A 22,555-nucleotide genomic window follows, 5' to 3' on the forward strand; every position below is an offset into this window, starting at 1 on the left:
GCTCATTCTTTATGTATAGTGGCTGGATCCATTCTGTGGTCATTCTTTCTGTATACCGGCTGGATCCATTCTATGCTCATCCATTCTTTCTGTATACCGGCTGGATCCATTCTGTGCTCATTCATTCTTTCTGTATACAGGCTGGATCCATTCTGTGCTCATTCTTTCTGTATACAGGCTGGACCCATTCTGTGCTCATTCTTTCTGTATACAGGCTGGACCCATTCTGTGCTCATTCCTTCTTTTTGTGTATCGGCTGGATCCATTCTGTGCTCATTCATTCTTTTTGTATACTGGCTGGATCCATTCTGTGCTTATTCATTCTTTTTGTATACTGGCTGGATCCATTCTGTATACAGGCTGGATCCATTCTATGCTCATTCATTCTTTCTGTATACAGGCTGGATCCATTCTGTGCTCATTCTTTCTGTATACAGGCTGGACCCATTCTGTGCTCATTCTTTCTGTATACAGGCTGGACCCATTCTTTCTGTATACTGGCTGGATCCATTCTGTGGTCATTCATTCTTTATGTATACTGTCTGGATTCATTATGTGCTCATTCTTTCTGTATATTGGCTGGATCCATTCTGTGCTTATTCATTCTGTATACTGGCTGGATACATTATGTGCCCATTCATTCTTTCTGTATACTGGCTGGATTCATTCTGTGCTCATTCATTCTTTCTGTATACTGTCTGGATCCTTGCTGTGCTCATTCTTTCTGTGTACTGGCTGGATCCATTCTGTGCTCATTCTTTCTGTATACTGGCTGGATCCATTCTGTGCTCATTCTTCTGTATCCTGGCTGGATCCATTCTTTGCCTATTCATTCTTTATACTGGCTGGATACATTCTGTGCCCATTCATTCTTTCTGTATACTGGCTGGATCCATTCTGTGCTCATTCTTTCTCTATACTGTCTGGATCCATTCTGTGCTCATTCTTTCTGTATACTGGCTGGATACATTCTGTGCTTATTCATTCTGTATACTGGCTGGATACATTATGTGCCCATTCATTCTTTCTGTATACTGTCTGGATACATTCTGTGCTCATTCTTTCTGTATAATGTATGGATCCATTATGTGCTCATTCTTTCTGTATACTGTCTGGATCCATTATGTGCTTATTCATTCTGTATACTGGCTGGATACATTCTGTGCCCATTCATTCTTTCTGTATACTGTCTGGATACATTCTGTGCTCATTCTTTCTGTATAATGTATGGATCCATTCTGTGCTCATTCTTTCTGTATACTGGCTGGATCCATTATGTGCTTATTCATTCTGTATACTGGCTGGATACATTCTGTGACCATTCATTCTTTCTGTATACTGTCTGGATACATTCTGTGCTCATTCTTTCTGTATAATGTATGGATCCATTCTGTGCTCATTCTTTCTGTATACTGTCTGGATCCATTCTGTGCTCATTCTTTCTGTATACCGGATGGTTCCATGCTGTGCTCATTCATTCTTCATGTATACCGGCTGGATCCATTCTGTACTCATTCTTTATGTATACCGGCTGGATCCATTCTGTGCCCATCCTTTCTGTATACCAGCTGGATCCATTCTGTGTTCATTCTTTCTGTATACTGGCTGGATCCATTCTGTGCTCATTCTTTCTGTATACCGGCTGGATCCATTCTGTGTTCATTCTTTCTGTATACTGGCTGGATCCATTCTGTGTTCATTCTTTCTGTATACTGGCTGGATCCATTCTGTGCTCATTCTTTCTGTATACTGTCTGGATCCATTCTGTGCCCATCCTTTCTGTATACCAGCTGGATCCATTCTGTGTTCATTCTTTATGTATACCGGCTGGATCCAGTCTGTGCTCATTCTTTATGTATACCGGCTGGATCCATTCTGTGCCCATCCTTTCTGTATACCAGCTGGATCCATTCTGTGTTCATTCTTTCTGTATACTGGCTGGATCCATTCTGTGTTCATTCTTTCTGTATACCAGCTGGATCCATTCTGTGCTAATTCTTTCTGTATACTGGCTGGATCCATTCTGTGTTCATTCTTTCTGTATACTGGCTGGATCCATTCTGTGCTCATTCTTTCTGTATACCGGCTGGATCACTTCTGTGCCCATCCTTTCTGTATACCAGCTGGATACATTCTGTGCCCATTCTTTCTGTATATCGGCTGGATACATTGTGTGCTAATTTATTATTTAAACCAGCTGGATCCTTTTTGTGTTCATTCATTATGTCCAGATCCTGCTAGTGAATGTTGCCATAGGTAGATTGTTTGATGGTTAGCTTCCTTTTGGACTTTGAACAAAGCTCAAATTTACTTTTCATATTTTAAAAAATGTTTGAGACAAGCCAGAATAGGTAGCCTTACTACATCTACATCATGACACATGAGAAAGTTAGAACATACAATGATTAATTCAGAATATGCCTGAGGACATACCTTGATTGATGTAGAAAAGATTTCATCTACATACATCCTATGACAGTAATTCCACTTTAAATAAACTACCTATGTTTTACTCTGATATATTCTTAATAGAAAATAAAATGGCATAAAACAAAGCAATCATGGCATTATTTGAACTCCATGGGACTCCATTAAGCAAGAACAGCACCCATTAGCTGAATAATAGAGAATATAACTGCTTCGGAACCCCAACATGGCCTCAACACCTGATACCTGAAATTATGTGTCTAAAAATGAATATTTACATGTAATATTCCTCCAGGAGATCGACAGCTTGTTGTCCTCAGGCAACACAAAATGTCAATGGCCCCTCAAAGTTTCATTGCTTTTCATTCTCCCAAAGGTTCTGTGTCCAAGGAGAACTTCTCAAAGTACAATGCAGGTGATGCATAACATTAATTTGTTTACGTTTAACATTAGAGTTTTTCTTAATAGATTTAGGACCTCCCTTTGCAGAAGACACATGGAATCCATTGCAAGGACAGTTCCTTACAGGAGTTTAATCTGCCTACTGCAAGATCATCAATCATGAAGAACATCGGCACATAGACCTTCAGTGCCACTCTCAGCCAATCCAACATGCTCCATTAATCCAAAATTAAAGATCTTACGAAAAAGTGCCTTTAGTGGTTGAGTATCTTCTTTTTGACAGACAGTAGAAATGTTTTTTTATAGGGGGTTTCAGTAAAAGTAACACTGCAGTTTCTCAAGAAAGTAAAGGTTTTACACTGCAACAGAAAAGGGACAGCATCTATGCAACCCACTGCAAAGGGACACTCCACTGTCAAATAAAACAAAAGATAAAAAAATAAATAAAGAACAGCTGTTTAGTAGATATAATCTCAATCAAAACATGCATACATTTAATTAAGTACTTTTTCATTTGGGTTATATGTCAAAACAGCGTGCAAATATTTCAGATCTCTTCTCTGCAGCCTTTGCAAGTCCTCCCCTTCTAACCCCGCCCAAACTTATTTGGCTGTCCAATCACAGACTTCCCATTACAGCTCAATGAAAAGTCTTTGCAAGGCATGTGCTCTGGACAATTGTTGCCTCTTAAGTTTAGCTACACTGAGCTAACCAAACCAGGAAGTAACAAGACCTGTTGTCTGCTTGAAAGTCATAGGGGGGAACCAGGTTGATTTATAGAAAATAAAGGCTAATTTCTATTAAAAGTATGCACTTTTTGTTTTTAAAAAAAAAAAAAGTTTTTAAAAAGTCATACTCTTTACACATAGAACATTTCATCAAGCTTAAGTGCTTTAGAGGTCTGGAGTGTTATTTTAAGCAGTAATGGTTTGGGTGATTAGAGTGTGCCTAAAATTATGAAAACATACATGATAGAGAGATAGTTAGATTGATAGAAAGGATGACAAAACAGGTTTTTCTGACAGACAATCCAATTGATATATCCACTTCTAGGCAGACAAAAAAGGAAGCAAGGAGGCATTGGAGGATACCTGGGACTTGAGAGCGCTCCCTTCCTCAGAGGTCAGAGAAACCTCTCATGTGAGACCGGGACCAAGCTGCAGCACATCAAAAATGCAAAATAAAAGGAAAACAAAACAAGCAAAAGCAAATGTCGGAAGGTGGGGAGAACTGTGAAGGACACAACGGCTTCTCCTTTACCGCTCCCAGCATGAGTAAAAGCTTCCTACATGTAAACTGTTGCTTGCTATCCTACAAGAACTTTAAGAATTTGTTGTTCACCAATCCTTGTCCTGTTTCTTCCCACCTAGCACTGTCACAGGAGCTTCACTGTAAAAAGCCATATGGGATTGTGAAAGGGAAGGGGGGCCCAGAGTTCAACATCCATGACTGGTAGCCAAATGAATCTCCATTGGAAGTTTAACTTTACAAAACTATGTCTCTCATGGGAAGAAAAACGAAAATATAACTGCCATCCCAAAAAACAGTAAAATATTCAGTCTATAAAATAAAAAACGGAAAATATATGCTAAAAGCACCTAAAGACTCACATGCATACGGAACAAAACATTTTTACGCATAATGCACAATAAAAGACTCTAAGTGACTTAAAGTAATATTCCGACTGTCCCCTTGAATGACATTGAAAAAGCAGCATACTAAATGAAGTGATAATTATTTTGTTTCGTGAATGACATCCTTCCAAACTTTACAAAGTTTCCTAGTTTGCTGTTTTCGCTGGTTGTGCCAATTAGAAAGAAATGACCTGCTAATTACCTATAGGCTTCATTTAGCTGCAGTTTTAAATCATTTCACAGCCTTAGCATATTCGGAATTCTTATTTGATTTTATTTCACAGTTGAGGCAAATTAGAGCCTAGGATGGGTCTGGGTTAATTTCCTTCTTATCGTTTAAAAGAGTTCCTTCTTTAATAGGTAAAACCAGCAATAATTAAACAGCTACTGGATGTCTTCAGGACTAAAGAAAGTTTAGACGAAATAGCTCATTAGTAGAAATACAGCACTTGCTATTAATAATTATTTTTTTTAATCTTTACATTTCATTCTAGGGATTTCATTTTTCACTGCATATTAGATATATAACGACTTTTAGTTCGTTAGGTAGTAACCCACCCCCTGAAAGAGAAAGGGTCAACCGGAAGGGCTTTGTCTACGAGAAACTGAATAAGACTCAAACCTGCATGGAAATGTATATTCCAACATTAGCATAAACATACACAAAAGTAAATATATATATATATTTTTATAACACTCACGTAAAGCAGTGTATACATTCCCTTTACTTTACCAATTTCTTTTGGTACATTTAGATGTTATCCTTAGTTGTTCCTGTTATTTTGGGAGCCATTAATACGGTTTGACCACAGCAGAGTATAACTACACAGCCTGGGTAAAGAATGGCATACTTTGCTGTTGGTTTTCATGATTGGGCATCAGGGACCATGGAGGGTGGCATATTCGCCATTGAGCGAGCAAATTAGAAAAGCAAATTTTCACAAACAAGCCCAAAGGGTTTGCATGTTATTATGCACAATGAAGAAGTTACTCTACAGCAGATCACCTCTAAACAAATGGCTAGCGATTTAGATTGTAAATTGATGGATTTTTCAATAAAGCCTTCTAACGTACATTATCCTCTGCTGTATTCTACGCATTGGTCAGCTGAAATAGGTTGCCTACAGCTTTCCACTGGCTAGAAAGTCTTAAACAACCCAGAAGACGAACGATACACAATCTTATCCTCCATATTCCATAACAGGCCTGAAGTAACGCAAAGGGTAAAACATGACTCCTACTTATTATTATTATTATGATTTATATAGTGCCAACAGATTCCGTAGCGCTTTAAAATATTATTAGAGGGGGGATTTGACTATAAATAGGACAATTACAAGAAAACTTACAGAAACGAAGGGTTGAAGAGGGCCCTTCTCCAACAAGCTTACTTATCTCTGCTTGGAGGAGACATCTATTCTGATATTCTAGCTAAAAAAAAAACAATGTTCTTAATTTGCTGTGCAGAGATACCTTGTTGTAGCACAATGGACCCAAGGACCATTGTCAACCATAACAACATTTACCTACATTTAATTTAAAAGGGAGGTAATTCATCTGATTTTCCCATTAATATCAGTCAACAGAACTAAGATTCACAAATTAATTCTTTCACAATATGAAGTGTTATCTTTAATGAGCATCTGCCCATATCAAGATGGCTGACCAGCTGCATGACAACAGGACCAATAGAATTAGCATCTCCCACTGAACACTGAAAGACCATTATTGTCGCAAATCATGAGGGCCAGACATTTGTTGAAATAAAAAAATCACCATGTAACATTTCTAAAGCTCCCCATGGTGCCAGCCGATCTCTTGGTGACAGTTTCCAAAAATGAAATCAGTGCGACAGCCCAAATAGGAAGCTATATTGTCTATATTTATTGGAGACAATCTGCATTTGTTATCTCTCATAATAACAAAGGACTTGCAATAAGACTGGAAGTCTATGTTATAAACAACATTACGCTTTTCTATAAATAGTAAAAAGATATATATTTTTTTTTTTAAAAACTAAAAAATTTTCCAAAAGTTTATAATATTAGGCCAAGCACGGTACGAAAAACTACAAAAAGCTTCTTGATTCTGCGTTCAAAGCGACAACCTTAAAAAATAGTGGACTAAATGATGCGTGAAGCAAAATTCACAGTTACACAGGGGTCCCTTTATGGATTATATTGTTGTAAAATTCCATTTAGAACTCGCACGCCAATGTAATCCTAGATGGTGCATTACGCGAAAAATGAATCGCTCGTTTCTTTTTGATACGGTGCGTTTCAGAAAGATAATTTTTTTTTTTACAGGCCTTTAACTCTGCCAAAAATGAAACCCAAAAACAAGAAAAAGATGGTAAATTGTACTTAAAACTAATAAAGGTTTTTTCCATGCTGACAGTGCGTATTTTGCCTGTATGTCTGAAGAATCAAACGATACAACAGCCGGGGGTTATTCTACAAAGCGGTTTCCAACAGTGACCGTACAGATGGATATTGGGAGGGGCGCGTTCTACAAAAATATACCAAACCTGCTAGAAAGCCAGGGAGCATGTCAATGTGGATATTATCATCCACACAATAGGATGGGCACTTCAAACTATAGGATATAAAATGGCAAAGAGGGGTTCAATGCGGCACGTTCTGTTACCTGCAGAGTCGTACGAGGTGTACGTAGAAGCAGAGAAGAGAGATAATGGCCTTCTGTTCTCCTCCTCGACTGATTTCAGGGTTAGGACGTGGAGGCAGATGGTTTATTAAGGGGAGAGTGGGCTCTGTATCGCACCCCCCACACACCAAGCAAATCCATTATAAAGAAAAATGTGGACGACTATCAACGCACACCACAGGGCTCTTAATCTGGCTACCTGCGGTGATTCCTACTTGAAATTTCAGACACAGTTGGAGGAGGGAGGGGAGAGGAGAAACCAAAGGCTCAGTTCTCCTGCCTCCCCAAAACGAGGAGGATAACTTAACGTCAAACACGCAGGCGGTTACTTACACTTGGCATTATAGTGGAAAAACCTTAATATCATTTCAGACGGGTGTGCACGTTAACCTCTATTTTGCCAGAAAAAGACAGCAATGCAATGCGTTGTCCGAATGGCAAGGTTGGCATCGGTTGGGCTGGAGGTACCCTGACAGCGGGTTACCCCTTATTGCAATTGGTTTACCTGGGAATCTCGCTGTCTCCACTGCTGCGTCTTCATCTCGTGTTCTGACAAGGTGTTTCGTAGCTTTCTCTCCAGCCGATCTATCTCCTGCTCATGGTCCTTGATGATCCCATCCTTCTCAGTGCTGTGCTGCTGGAAAAGGTATGTCTTCTCCTCCTCATGCTTCAGCTTCAGTTCAGCAATCTGATTGGGCAATGGAGAGTACAGTTCATTAGTTGAACATCCTTGTCACCATGACAACACATGCAGAGGCTCATCTCTGCCCCCCACTGCTCCCCCCCACTACAAACACCTCCCATACGTGCCCTCGCTATATAAATTCATATACATGCATTCATACATAGGTAGGTACAGTGATGTGACAGTCTCGTCAATATTTGACTACGTCAATGTTTATTCACGCCCTTAGACCCTCCCTCATTTGGTTTCCTTGTTCTGAAACCCATGATTGCAATGAGAAAATAAAGAAAATTGCAACATCTAAAAAATTATGTAAAGCGCGCCGCTCTGCTGGACCAGTTGCCCCCCACCTCCCTCTAAAAATGCCACGAAGAAATAATTCAATGTGACGCGCAGAGTGTTTTTAACTACCACTTCTAATCGCAAATTATACGGATTATAAATGGTTAATACGGTCAGGTCCATTGTAAAGTAAGCGTAGAAAAGAAGACGAAAATAAAAGGACCACAAAAAAAAAGTGGCTGTCAAATCTGGGGGGATGAAGAGGAGTTTCTATAGGTTCCGGTATGATTTCTTGGATAAAGAAAGCTTTTAGCTTGATCGTCTCATCTGTTCAATAAAGTACAGTTGTCATTTTTTTTGGGGGGGGGAGCAGATAATTAGTAGACAAAGCTCCATTATCTTGTTGTCAGCTACAGTATAGCGATATAAAGAGATGTACGTGTTTCAGGAGACACCTGCTGTTCTAAGATCCTGCGCCATGGTTTCTTAAAAGGCGTTCTGTTCACAGAATCCTTTCCCACTGGAGACTGTGACCCTGGCCTGTCTGAGACTCTCCCAGTTATGTCTGAATGGCAGCCTGAGACCAAGTCCCTGCATACTCCTCCTTTGATACTAATCCTCACAGACTGCTTACAATGGCACCCTACCTGGCCTGCCGACTGCGACTAGCCAGGCTGTCTTTGAAGCAGGTGATGAATAAAGCCTGCAGGAAGCCAGCTTTACTGAGCGTTCTCCAGGCCACACAGCTGCTTCCAACAGTCACTAGGATTTTTCTACGGTCTTGGTGGATTTTGGGAAGAATAATAAATTTGAAAAAATGTTTTATAACGGCCATACCATTCTATTTTTGGCGTGAGAATCAACGATTTCTAAAGGCTTTTCATGAAAAGCCTTGATCTTGGATGTACTGTCGTAGAGAACGTATCTGGAGTTAAAAGTTGCAGTGCTATTTTTGGTGGGAGGTTTTTCTGCATTCTCAGATATCTGAAGGATATGGGGGCTCATAATGATTACTACGAATACAAATGGAAATTCTAATAGTAATTCCAAAACGAAAATAAAAATCATCTAAGAATTGTAAAAATAAATAAAAGATGTCCTAGAATACTTGATACAAGACCTAACAGTGATTACCCAGAGGAATGTAATATCAACATAAAGTGAACTAGAAATGAGTAGCTGTGTCAGCATCTGCGTTCAAAGTAGCAACCTGTATAAAATTGCACCTATGAAGCAAAAAAAAAAAACAAAACAAAAAAAAAAAACACACTCCATAAATAGAGGTGAAGGAAACTGTTGCAATATCAGCCCATAGCATGGTAGGGGGGCTCATGTACAGAGTTTCAAATTAGGTTAAAATAATTCAAGGAAGAGTTAGGAACTACAGCACCCTCTCACATATTCCTTATCTCACTTTCAAAAAGTTAAAGATGTTTAAAAAGAGCCAGTAATAGAATAAAAAGGAGGAAAATGGCGGTCAGCTTAGGAACGCACTTTGTACTTGAAGGCTTAATGCCTCTCAGTAGTAAACCTTACGCTCTTCTATATGACCATTGTCTAATACTAGATACAACAGTAACTTCAACCTTCGAAAGCATACACTTCAAGGGTCAACATTACCAAAGGGAATTCAAACTAGTACACATTACTAATCACCTCAACAACCTACACCTATAATACAACATATAAAATAAAATAAATGGTCAAACTAATGTTTTAGTGCATGAGGACCTACAAAAAGGGACTGTGTGCCTATGGAGGTGCAATAGTTAAAAGACAACAAATTCAAATGCCCCATATTAAGCCGGAGCAATCATCAAGTCAATACTAAAATACACCCAAGATAGGAAAGGCCTGTGCTTAATGCAGAGATACGGACTCACTCCCAATTGAGGGATGGGTCTTACTGAGTAATCGCACAACGGGGAAAGAAGTACACAACTAGTTTAGACCACGACAACAATAGTAGTATGAGCCTTTAAAAAACAATTCATAGAAACAGCCCCTAACAGGTATATAATGCCGCCCTTCCAATACCAAGGGATGGAGATGACACGGCTCACTGCAGTGGTTTTGGTGTTTGGAGAGTTTTTTTTAATAAACTAGGGAGAATCAATGAGCCCATAGACAATTATATTAAATAATCTCATTACACTTTGTCAATGTCGATTCACACCATTAGACCCTCCCTCATTTGGTTTTCTTGTTCTTTGATTTAATAAAGAAGTAATACTAATGTTTAGCTAAAGAACCTCACTAGAGAAAGCAATTTAGTAACTCAGCGAGAATCCGGCAATCCGTACAAATCTACATTAAAGATTCTCACCACAAAGAGCGATTTTATTGTGATGTTACATTACAATGTTGCTTATCGCAGCATAGGAAACGTCAGAATATCTAGATAGCACTAGCCCACACAACCCTAAAATAAGCAAAGTAAAACACTGAGCAGAACTCTTTGACCATCTCACTCCATCACGGATTTCCTGTAACTTTCCAGGCCCGTTTGGCTGAAACCAAGATTTTGTTCCGAAAACAACACTTTTTCATATTTTACTTTCTGAGGTGGCATGAACGGATATCCTGAAACAATGCGTTTCTAAAATAAAAACACAATCATTGTATGTGCACTACAAACTGCAGTGTATCTTTTTAAACCTGCCTATTAAAATGATGATCCTGATCTTTGTAAAGAACGTATGCTGTAGCGCTAGATATATTAAATTGGGTTTATGATTCCCAATTCCTCTTGGGGTTTTCCTGCTGTCTAGAGCAGATGTTTTGTTTTCCCAAAATAGGAAGCTACCTATAACATGTCCTGCATTGTATCTTGCAAGAAGGCAACATAAGGGCACGCCGTTTATTGGCCATTTATGTTCTTTGTGACCTCACTAATCAGTCTCTCTGCAACATGCAGATCGACAGAGCATCGACAGAACCCTGAATGTTAGCTTTGTTACGGTAGGAGAGGAGGATCATCGCAGAAGCATTTTGAAGAAACTGAAAATGAACACAAGCCATTGACGTGTTCCTCCCTAGCCACGTGAATTAAAAATTGTTAGAAACCAGCAGTGGTTCACCTAGCGCCCCAATAACAACAAGAGTTAGCAGGAGCGGCTGCCTAACATTTCCTTCACACCAAGTGTAAGGGGTGCAGTATTAAACTGAGCAGCCGTGATTGTTAAAAAAGAAGAGCTGTCATCATGGCACACAATTCCTCCCCAACATAGTAGGCAGCAAGTGGTGGGGCCAAAAAAATCACTTGCCCCATGTTTAGTGGGTGAAGATAATAAAACAGGAAAGGAGATCATAGAGCTGCTCCCCCTAACTCCCTCCACCAGCAGGCTGCAAGGTTTATATTTTAAAGATGGGACTCATGTGGCACCTAAACACCAGGAGGGAGCCTCAATCCGCCCTTATATGCCCTTACCTAATATGCAGTAATGTGAGGGTTAATATAACAGAAAGTAAAATATACATCAGTCAGGCACAATGCCAAGTACCTACTCGTTACTTATTATTAATATAAAAGAGGTTTATGATGTAGTAATAAATATACTGTCCAGCCTTGTACAATATACACAGCGTAAGGCACAGTGCTCAGCATCTTTGGCTAGGCTAAATCATCACTGATTAAAAAGTGTAGAGTTACATTTTATTTTAATGAAGAGAAATCCCATTTTTTACCTTCATAGTGGCCTAGACACAATATGAGAATAAATAAGCTGCATTATAATAATTTATGATCCAACGTTAGTGGAGGGGCGGGGGGATTGATGACATTGTTCCATTTCATATGCAAGGTCTGCAGAAGTTAAATGTCTGCAACATATTTATGGAAGGCAAACAAGGCCCTTGCTGTGAGGTGTGTGTGTGGTCTACAAACACCATGCTGAGCGCAGAACAAGTTTGTGTAACCACTAGCTTAAAAACTAGAAAAATATATGACATCAGTTATTTAGCTTTGAATACTTCATTCAGACAAAAAAAAAAAAATGTAAGAGGAATTGGCAACTTAAGACGTGTTGGACGGAATTAAACTCCCTCTTTTCAATATGGCTTGGTGGTGAGAAGCGGAAGATGGCACTGACATTTAACTAAAGGTTTCTGCACTTTGTGTGTGAATACCAGGGGTATGGAGACTTCAAATGCACACAGGATATACTAAAATGGCTCAATATATTTAACAGAAATTTTTTTGATCACAGTGAAGACCTGTCAGCTTATTATGTAGTCGTAGACAACAGGAAAGACCTGAACTCTTATTCTATAGTTCACACCTACAGTAATGATTTGCACTGGCCTTCAATAGTCCAAGGTGACAGTGAAGACTCACTCTCTTATTGAATAGCACTCTGTCACAGTGAAGACCTACATTGTATTTCTACAGTAAATCCATCACAGAGAAGACCTTCCTCTATAGTAAAATCTATCACAGAGAAGGCCTACTCTCTTATTGTACAGTAAAGTTAATCTCAGTGAAGACCTTCCCTCTTCCTGTATAGTAAAATTGATCACAGTAAAGGTCTACTCTCTTATTCTATAGAAATATTGATCACAGTGAACACCCACTCTCTTATTCTATAGTATAATCGATTACATTGAAGGCCTACTATCTTATTCTATAGTATAATCGATTACAGTGAAGGCCCACTCTCTTATTCTATAGTATAATCGATTACATTGAAGGCCTACTCCCTTATTCTATAGTATAATCCATTACAATGAAGGCCTACTCTCTTATTATATAGTATAATCGATTACAATGAAGGCCTACTCTCTTATCCTATAGTATAATCGATTACAATGAAGGCCTACTCTCTTATCCTATAGTATAATAGATTACAGTGAAGGCCTACTCTCTTATTCTATAGTATAATCTATTACAATGAAGGCCTACTCTCTTATTCTATAGTATAATCGATTACAGTGAAGGCCCACTCTCTTATTCTATAGTATAATCGATTACAGTGAAGGCCCACTCTCTTATTCTATAGTATAATCGATTACAATGAAGGCCTACTCTCTTATTCTATAGTATAATCGATTACATTGAAGGCCCACTCTCTTATTCTACAGTATAATCGATTACAATGAAGGCCTACTCTCTTATCCTATAGTATAATAGATTACAGTGAAGGCCTACTCTCTTATTCTATAGTATAATCGATTACAATGAAGGCCTACTCTCTTATCCTATAGTATAATCTATTACAATGAAGGCCTACTCTCTTATTCTATAGTATAATCTATTACAATGAAGGCCTACTCTCTTATTCTATAGTATAATCTATTACAATGAAGGCCTACTCTCTTATTCTATAGTATAATCGATTACAGTGAAGGCCCACTCTCTTATTCTATAGTATAATCTATTACAATGAAGGCCTACTCTCTTATTCTATAGTATAATAGATTACAATGAAGGCCTACTCTCTTATTCTATAGTATAATCGATTACAGTGAAGGCCCACACTCTTATTCTATAGTATAATCCATTACAATGAAGGCCTACTCTCTTATTCTATAGTATAATCGATTACAATGAAGGCCTACTCTCTTATTCTATAGTATAATCGATTACATTGAAGGCCTACTCTCTTATTCTATAGTATAATCGATTACAGTGAAGGCCTACTCTCTTATTCTATAGTATAATCGATTACAGTGAAGGCCCACACTCTTATTCTATAGTATAATCCATTACAATGAAGGCCTACTCTTTTATTCTATAGTATAATCGATTACAACGAAGGGCTACTCTCTTATTCTATAGTATAATCGATTACAGTGAAGGCCTACTCTCTTATTCTATAGTATAATCGATTACAGTGAAGGCCTACTCTCTTATTCTATAGTATAATCGATTACAATGAAGGCCTACTCTCTTATTCTATAGTATAATCCATTACATTGAAGGCCTACTCTCTTATTCTATAGTATAATCAATGCCTACTCTCTTATTCTATAGTATAATCGATTACAGTGAAGGCCTACTCTCTTATTCTATAGTATAATCGATTACATCGAAGGCCTACTCTCTTATTCTATAGTATAATCAATGCCTACTCTCTTATTCTATAGTATAATCCATTACAATGAAGGCCCACTCCCTTATTCTATAGTATAATCGATTACAATGAAGGCCTACTCTCTTATTCTATAGTATAATCAATGCCTACTCTCTTATTCTATAGTATAATCCATTACAATGAAGGCCTACTCTCTTATTCTATAGTATAATCCATTACAATGAAGGCCCACTCCCTTATTCTATAGTATAATCCATTACAATGAAGGCCCACTCCCTTATTCTATAGTATAATTGATTACAATGAAGGCCTACTCTCTTATTCTATAGTCCTAGGTGACAGTGAATGCCAACTATGTTATTCTAAAGCTAGTGGTCACATTGAAGTCCTAAGTTACACTAAAGACCTGCTCTATTATGTTAGAGACATTTGGTTTAATCAAATTAAAGTATATTATCTTGTAGAGGTAGGCCACAGCTAAGCTGCCTTCTAATACAACAGATGCAAATCTATGTAAAAGATCAGCTCTCACATTACAGATAGGATGGCAATATCTCACCTGTTGCTCGTATCTTTGTTTGAGATCCTCAGTCTGCTTTGAGAATTCCCTGGTTTGCTTTTCACGCAGTGATTTTGATCTATTTAAATCAGCTTCGACTTTTTCCATCTATAAAGGAAGAGAAATAGTTAGATGTAATATATGATACATAAAGCCCTTTCCATTGTTGGCTCATGAATACAAAAATCAGGGCTCATAGGCCAAAATCTTAGAAAAGGCTTGTCTAATAAGTATTAATAAGTATTAATAAGTAGTAATAAGTAAGTAATTATCATATTTTTGTGTATCTGTGAGCAATGACCTTATGGACGCCATGATGGCCAGGTTCTTGTAGATCTCACAAGAACTACCAGTATTTGAGTTATACAATGGTTTAGAATGACATCTCTTTGACATTCCAGAACGGTCTTTGAGATTTTGAGATTTAAAACTGTCTTTTTAACATAACTACGCACTGGAATTGCAGCTCTTAGACGTCCACAGTAATAAAGTTAGCCATTACTCATATAAAACATCCTGCCACTGAAGCATGGGTTTGTAAATATAATCATAAATTGACAATTCCCAAAATCCTGTACATCCTATGTACAAAGTGATGGAGTCAATAAAAGTAAGTAAAACACAAAACGGCAACATTGTGTGACATGGTATCATCTTCACTGTCTGTACCTAGTGATATATATTGATTTACCTAGTGATATATAATGATTTACCTCGCAGTATAAAATGTAGTGAGATGCTATTGATTTATTTTTCTCTGGGCCTTTAAAGCACATGTGAAATATCACTACTACAACTGTTGTGTGAGGAATAAATGTTTGAGCACTTTTAATTCCAGACACTTCTCACTTTAGCGAATAACCATCAATGAACATTAGCTCTCTGATGAGCTCACTATTGAGTATTGAGATTGGAAACATACATTTTACCCCTACACAGAAAACAATATTGCTCATTATGTCTCAATAGGAGAACCTCGTTACATATAGTTCTTATCTATGAAAAACAGGAGGTTTATTTTTCTATTTTACTCCAGCGGTAAATACGTCTTTTTCAAGAGATACGCTACCACAAACCTGGGCACCATTCCATCTGATGAAGCTGGTGCCCTACTGTAACAGGCTTTCATATGGTTTCGCATGGGCTCAGCACTTACATAGCTTTCAGACAACCCTGGCTGGGTTTAATGAAACTGTTATGTGATTAAGCTGCTTTTAGATAAAACATGTTTCTTTTAAATGATAAAAAAAAAACAGAGATCAGATGGCACCAGCCTCTTTCAGGGATAAGAAGGCACCAGCTACTGTCCTAGAATACAACAGTGCAGCAAAATGCATCTGACAGTGACATCCACTCCCCAAGGGGAACACTACCAGATGGAAACATCACCAATGATCTTGTCACGGCCTCACCTGTTGCCTCATCTCGGAGTAGACTTTCTCAGTGTTTGACTCCACCTGCCGCTTCAGCTCTTCCAGGGCAGAATCTGCTTCCTGTGCCTGGATCTTCTGCATCTCCAACAAGCGTGTCAGCTGCTCCTCTTTATCCCTGTAACAAGTAACAGGTTCATAAGATCCCTGGTACGGGAAAACACGTTGGCAGCAGTATTATTTAGTTCTCCAATTTAGTTTGAGCCAAGGAACACTTCAACGACAGAGACATTTCCATTTTATTTCCTACTTTTTACCTTCATCAGCAACTTAGGCACGTCACACTTACATGAAGCCTTGCGTAGATGTGCATAGTATTTAAATGTACTTATTAATTTTAATTGGCAGTTGAGATTTACAATTGATTTACAAGTCAATATGAAAAAACAAAGAACTGGACTGCCCAGTGACCTTAGGAGAGATAAAATATAACTTTTAATTAATTCTCGATGTATTTGTAAAATTAATAAACTTTTAATGTGTTGATAAAAAGAGAGCTGGAAAGATATCAGACTCTAGACGGACATAACATAAAGAGGAAGAAAAAACGTTGATAAACATATATGTCCCTACTAGAATAGTGAGTTTCTCAGACTGCAAGTGCAGACTAATACTGAGTGTTTATACTAAGAGATAATAGCTGGTCTCTATGTTAGTAGGGGCAAGGTGGAAATGATATGTACAATGGTATATACACAAATAAATCGTCAGACATATACAGCCAGAGATATGTATTATGTCTTAGTCCCAAACAATGGGGGATTGTTGGATATTTTGATAGATATCAAGTCTGGACCTCATAGATAGCCCAGAGCAGGTAAATCATGCCACTACTCTGGATTGGCTAATGCTGACTTTTAATAGTGTAGCTTAGGTCGGCTAAAGGTCCCTGCCTTTGCCAGACAACATATGGTAATGTGGACAAGTGATGTAAAAAGCATAGATATCCCCAAAGTAGAAGTATAGGTAAGGAGAGCTGAACGAGGTGTCTGTCTGAGAGAATCAGATATTATAATACTGTATTTCTGATTCCTGCTAAATTATCGAGTCTGCAATACCTGAGGGTCTAGAGAGTCACTGGTGTATACTGCGTTAATTCACAAGGGTTTCAACAGATATACTCAATTAGGAGTCAAGTAATTCGGCTGGCATCCCAGTAGGTCACTGGGGTCATAGTCAGCCAGTGGACTTAGTTATTCTACACGGCTTGTCAGTGTGTGATCGTAGAAAACCGCTGGAAAAATGCACAGCCTAGGTTAAATGATTCCTATAGGTAGACGTCAATGGACCCTCTAGTGTGGATTGCAGAGATAACTGAAAATCACTTTAGACTGTTAGAGCTTTCTAAAGATGAGCTCACTTTATCTGGCTTAAATGCAGTTAGTGCGGCTGGTCCAGTACGACTGCATAGAACAAAACTCATTTACTTAATAGTCTGGTCTTGTTTAGTCAGAGTGTAAGCGGCTTATTGGCACCTGACTGTAAAAGACCGCTAGTCGGGTTGCTGATACTGACTGGATAACGTATCGTCAATTAGTCGGAGTCCGAAGACCCCCTAGTAAATGCTGCGGAGATTTGCTAAGAGTCTGTTTAACCAGGTTCGTTAGATAACAATTCAGAGATAGCTAAAGATAACTTTCGATTACCAGCATAGAACAAAACTCATTTACTTAATAGACTGGTCTTGTTTGGTCAAAGTGTAAGCGGCTTATTGGCACCTGACTGTGAGAGACCGCTAGTCGAGTTGCTGATACTGACTGGATAACGTCTCGTCAATTCGTCGGAGTCCGAAGACCCCCTAGTAAATGCTGCGGAGATTGCTAAGAGTCTGTATAACCAGGTTCGTTAGATAACACTTTAGAGATAGCTAAAGATAACTTTCGATTACCAAAAATTTCTAAGATACCAAGGTTCACTCAAGTTCAGCTCTAATGATCTAGTTCTAGATATAGAATATATAAAAACAGCTTGTCCAGGTTAGCTACACGAAGAGGAACAAAAGCCCCGACGCGCGTTTCGCCTGTGAGCGGCTTTTCAAGGGGTAAGTGAAAATCTCGTGTGTCCGATTTTAAATAGGGCGCCATGCGTCCTGATTGGTTGGTGGGAGGGGCTATGAAAAGTAGGTCCAGTTAACTCCTGCCCTGCTGGATAAGATGGAAATCAAAACAGTATATAGCATTCATGTTCTGGAATCAACTGAATGCTGACCATATAGATACACAGTGAAAATGTGATGATGTGTATTTATACCCTATGGGATATGGACTCCCTGGGTATATTGGTGTATGGTTATACCCAAAGGGACTTGGTGAAAGTTTTAATAGATTACTGTTTGATCGCTGCTTGCAGGGTATACGGGGTTGCCGAGCTGTAAACTGGATCCTATGACAAAGAAAACATAGTTGCAAAATTATAATTTGCAACATGGTAACATTTGCAGAATGGTGCGTGCAGGGGTACAGTGTTATAAATTGTCACGAGCCTGCTGAGTAGTGCAAGGCTGTTGCAATGTTTGTGTACAAGGTAGAGTGGCACACACATTTTTTCAGTTTCCAGATTCATAGTGAATGCTTACCATAAGGATTATAATCCAACATGGTGCAAACTGGCAAAAATATGGTTTTACCAGGGATACAAGTAATTGCCATATTGTTCAATCATTGAGGGGTACTGTACAGAATATCGTGCCAGCGCCCAGTATGGCAAATAGGGGAAAGTATGAGGATCCCACCAAGGATTGCTAAAAAATATAATAGTTGAAGTACAAAGAGAAATAGTGGGTGAAATACCCTGTGATTACACGGTCAAATATAGAGTTTAAAGGTAATAAGGGATAAACCCTGTATAGAGAAGTGCCATCAGTGAATGGACTGACATTATTTATGAATGAAGGGAGTATAGTTGTATTCTTCATTCAAGCCACAAGGAGTTAGTGTTTTAAATTTAAAGATCCATTGTGACTCCTTTTGTAATAAAAGTTGATTTAGATTCCCTTTTCTTGGGTGAGGAAGAAGCTTTTCGATTGCCTGAAATTTCAAGCAATCTGTATTGCCGTGGTGAAAATTCTGGATGTGTCTGGCAATTGGGGTAGGGGTGATGTTGTTTTTGACGGAACCGATGTGTTGCAGGATTCTACGTCTAAACTGCTGGTAAGTTTTGCCGATGTACTGTAGCCCACAGTCACAAGTTATCAAATAGATGATATTGGTGGTGCTACAGTTAACAAGGGCATTGGTATGCACTGTGATTTTAGAGCAGTTAGACTGGGTAGATTTGGATGGAAAAATGTGTTTACATGCTTTGCAGTGTCCGCACCTATATGTCCTTTACGTTTACAAGTCAATATGTTCGTGGCAAATATTGATGAGGTTTGTGGCGCACTGGTTGAAACCCACTCATTTAGACAAAACACATAAACCAAACAAACCAGATTCAAACTAACAGCTTTAAAATCAGTTTCCAGTTAGGCTCCAAGAACACTAGTTGAAGAAGAGAGATGACACACTAGGTTGACAGAGAATTACCGTTATGTAGCAAGGCAATGATAGTACACTGATGCTAATGGCAAAAAAAATAAAAAAAATAAAAAAAAATTCAAAAGGTAAGTAATGAATACAATATAGAAATTGCACTTCAAGGAAACATATAGTCCCAAAAGTAACAATTGTCATTCCAATATTATAAGTTTCCTTCTGTCCACCTTCATTTGAGTTTAAAAATTAGTCCTTTGGAAGGACTTCTCTTCTGCAGCCTCCTGCTCCTTCTTCTAAGTTACTTCTTCGCGATCTCCTCCAAACCACTGTTACTTATAGAGAAAAGCTACAGACTAGAGGAACGCATGTGTGGCTAAGCGTTGAGCTCCTCCAATCAAACGCTACTATCAGCAGCATTTGATTCCCAGATCGAGTTTTACTTGGTCTGGACTAGGGGAGGAAGTGCCTCTAGTGGCAGTCAGAAAGACAGTCATTAGAGGTGTGTTTAACCCTTCAATGTAAACATGTCAATTTCTACATTTTGTTTTACATTGCAGGGTTAAAATGCGAGGACTACTGCACCCAGACCACGTCATTGAAATAAAGTGGTCTGTGCAACTATATTGTTCCATTTAAGTGTTTAAAGTCCCCAAAGCAAACTTTCAAACATGTGAAAAACTAAATGCAACTTTCCTGGTTAAATACATTGGGATTATGATCAGCATGTGTTTCAAGAGTAAAGTAATTGAGCAACAAAATATTTCTATACTGTTTGAGGACAAGTTGAGAAAGCATTATAGATCCAAGTAAACGGAAGAGGAGCTACGCGCATGTTCTTACGTAGGAGGCTAAAGCTAAACCTAAAGTAATAAAATGTGAGCAGGATATTGCTTTGCTGCAGAGGGATTTAGATAGATTGGGGGACTGGGCACTAAAATGACAGATGAAATGTAACGTAGAGAAATGCAAAGTTGTGCACTTTGGGGTCAAGAATGCACAAGCAATTTACACCCTAAATGGTAGTGAATTAGGGATAACCACACACAAGAAGGATTTGGGAATTGTTATAGACAACAAATTAGGCAGCAATATGCAATGTCAATCTGCAGTTGCTAAGGCCAGTTAGGTTTTGTCGTGTATAAATAGAGGCATAAATTCTAGGGATGAAAATATAAATTTGCCTCTTTATAAATCGCTGGTAATACCACACCTTGAATATGCTGTGCAATTTTGGGCACCTGTTCTAAAGAAGGATATCATGGCACTAGAAAAAGTGCAGACACGAGCTACTGTATTTATAAAAGGAATGGAGCATTTTAGTTACGGAGAAAGGTTAAAACATTTAAATCTCTTTAGTTTGGAAAAACGGCGCCTCAGAGGGGATATGATAACTTTATATAAATGTATTCGGGGCCAGTACAAACCATTATCTGGAAATCTATTCATAAACAGGGCTATATATAGGACATACGGTCATGCATTTAGGCTGGAAGAAAGGAGATTTACTCTGAAGCAAAGGAAAGGGGTTTTTTTCAGTAAGAGCAATAAGGATATGGAATTCTCTGCCTGAAGAGGTGGGTTTATCAGAGTCCATACAGATGTTTGAACAGCAATTGGATAAATACTTCCAAAAACATAACATATAGGGATATAATTTCTAATTAGTGGGGTAATAGCTGCTTGATCCAAGGAGTCATCGGACTGCCATTCTGGGGTCAAGAAGGAATTTTTTCCTAGTTTGTTGTAAAATTGGAAGCGTTCAGACTGGGTTTTCTGCCTTCTTTTGGATTAACAGCAAAAACATATGTGAGGAAGGCTGAACTTGATGGATGCAGGCCTCTTTTCAGCTATGTAACTATGTAACTATGTAACAGGACATGAGAGAGTTATCTTGAATTTACAGCAGAGCTGCCCCTCTCCACTTCTGCTCGAAAGTATCCTGTGGATATATCTGGCCAGGAAGAATGATTGCACGAGAATTGCTGTAAAGCAGGGGAGGCCAAAAGGCAGAACCCCAGATGTGGTAGAAAACCAGTGGATTCCCAGATATTTAAACACTGGAACCATGGCAGCTATAGGGGTACAATGTTTGGAGAGCTACCATTTGCCATTCCTGGTTGTAGAAGGAATAATATCTGTGATGCTTTGCCAGCTAGCCTTAAAATGTATTTCTTAAAGTGGAGGCAGAATGTATCTTGTGTATTTTGAGAGACTGAACCCCGTCGACAGCCAGACAGAATGAATATGAAAATTGCGGTGAGAGGGATATCTCAATTGGCTAATTAATGTTATTACTAGACGTAGTCTCTAAATCTTGCACTATTACAATAATTAGAAAGCCATAAAGCTAACACAATCCTATTATCAGAGCTATTTCCTAGGAAACCACAGAAACGCTTACTAACTACAGAGACAGAATAATGTCACAGAATATCATCTGAATTGGTTACAGTGATGTTAGTGACGCATAAACAGAATCTGCATTGGTTGTTCTATGTGAGTGAAAGCAAATGAGAGAAGATTGTACAGACAGACAATGAGAAATAAAGTGGACAAATGAGCTTGTTTAAAGAGGATAAAGCAGATTAGCCAAGCACTGGCTTTATGCTGATAGAACTATCAGTGTCACAATCCCCTCGCTCAATTTTACTCTCTGCATTTTACAAATCAGCTCAGCCCTCCCACCGCATCAAAAAAACAACAAACCGCTATTTGCACTTCTAAAGGGTTAATGATTAACAGCCTGGTGGGCAGATTCGATAATCCTGGCAGTTCTTCGCACTGGTGTGATGGGGCTGATCAAAGCATAGCCTGAATGAAAGGCATCGCATTAGCATAGCAAAGCAATTCTATGAAACATCCACATTAAACTTTATTCCGGCTTTTACACACACAAAAAAAGTCCTGTAATAAATGGTTAAATGTGAGCTATAAACATGGGATCTATATCCAACAGTGGGTGTCCAG

General features: G+C 38.6%; 1 protein-coding gene across 1 annotated transcript in view; it reads right to left on the reverse strand.

Annotated features, from left to right (window-relative positions):
* Positions 1-22,555, reverse strand: part of CEP112 (centrosomal protein 112) — a 243,236-nt gene that overhangs the window by 88,332 nt on the left and 132,349 nt on the right. The window contains exons 19-21 of the mRNA XM_063456123.1: positions 16,098-16,233; positions 14,686-14,793; positions 7,633-7,815 (exon numbers count right to left, since the gene is read on the reverse strand). Of these exons, the coding sequence (XP_063312193.1) occupies positions 7,633-7,815; positions 14,686-14,793; positions 16,098-16,233 (427 nt within the window). The remainder of the gene's footprint in view (positions 1-7,632; positions 7,816-14,685; positions 14,794-16,097; positions 16,234-22,555) is intronic.

The sequence above is a fragment of the Pelobates fuscus genome, chromosome 5 (assembly GCF_036172605.1).
Source record: "Pelobates fuscus isolate aPelFus1 chromosome 5, aPelFus1.pri, whole genome shotgun sequence".
Lineage (NCBI taxonomy): Eukaryota > Metazoa > Chordata > Amphibia > Anura > Pelobatidae > Pelobates > Pelobates fuscus.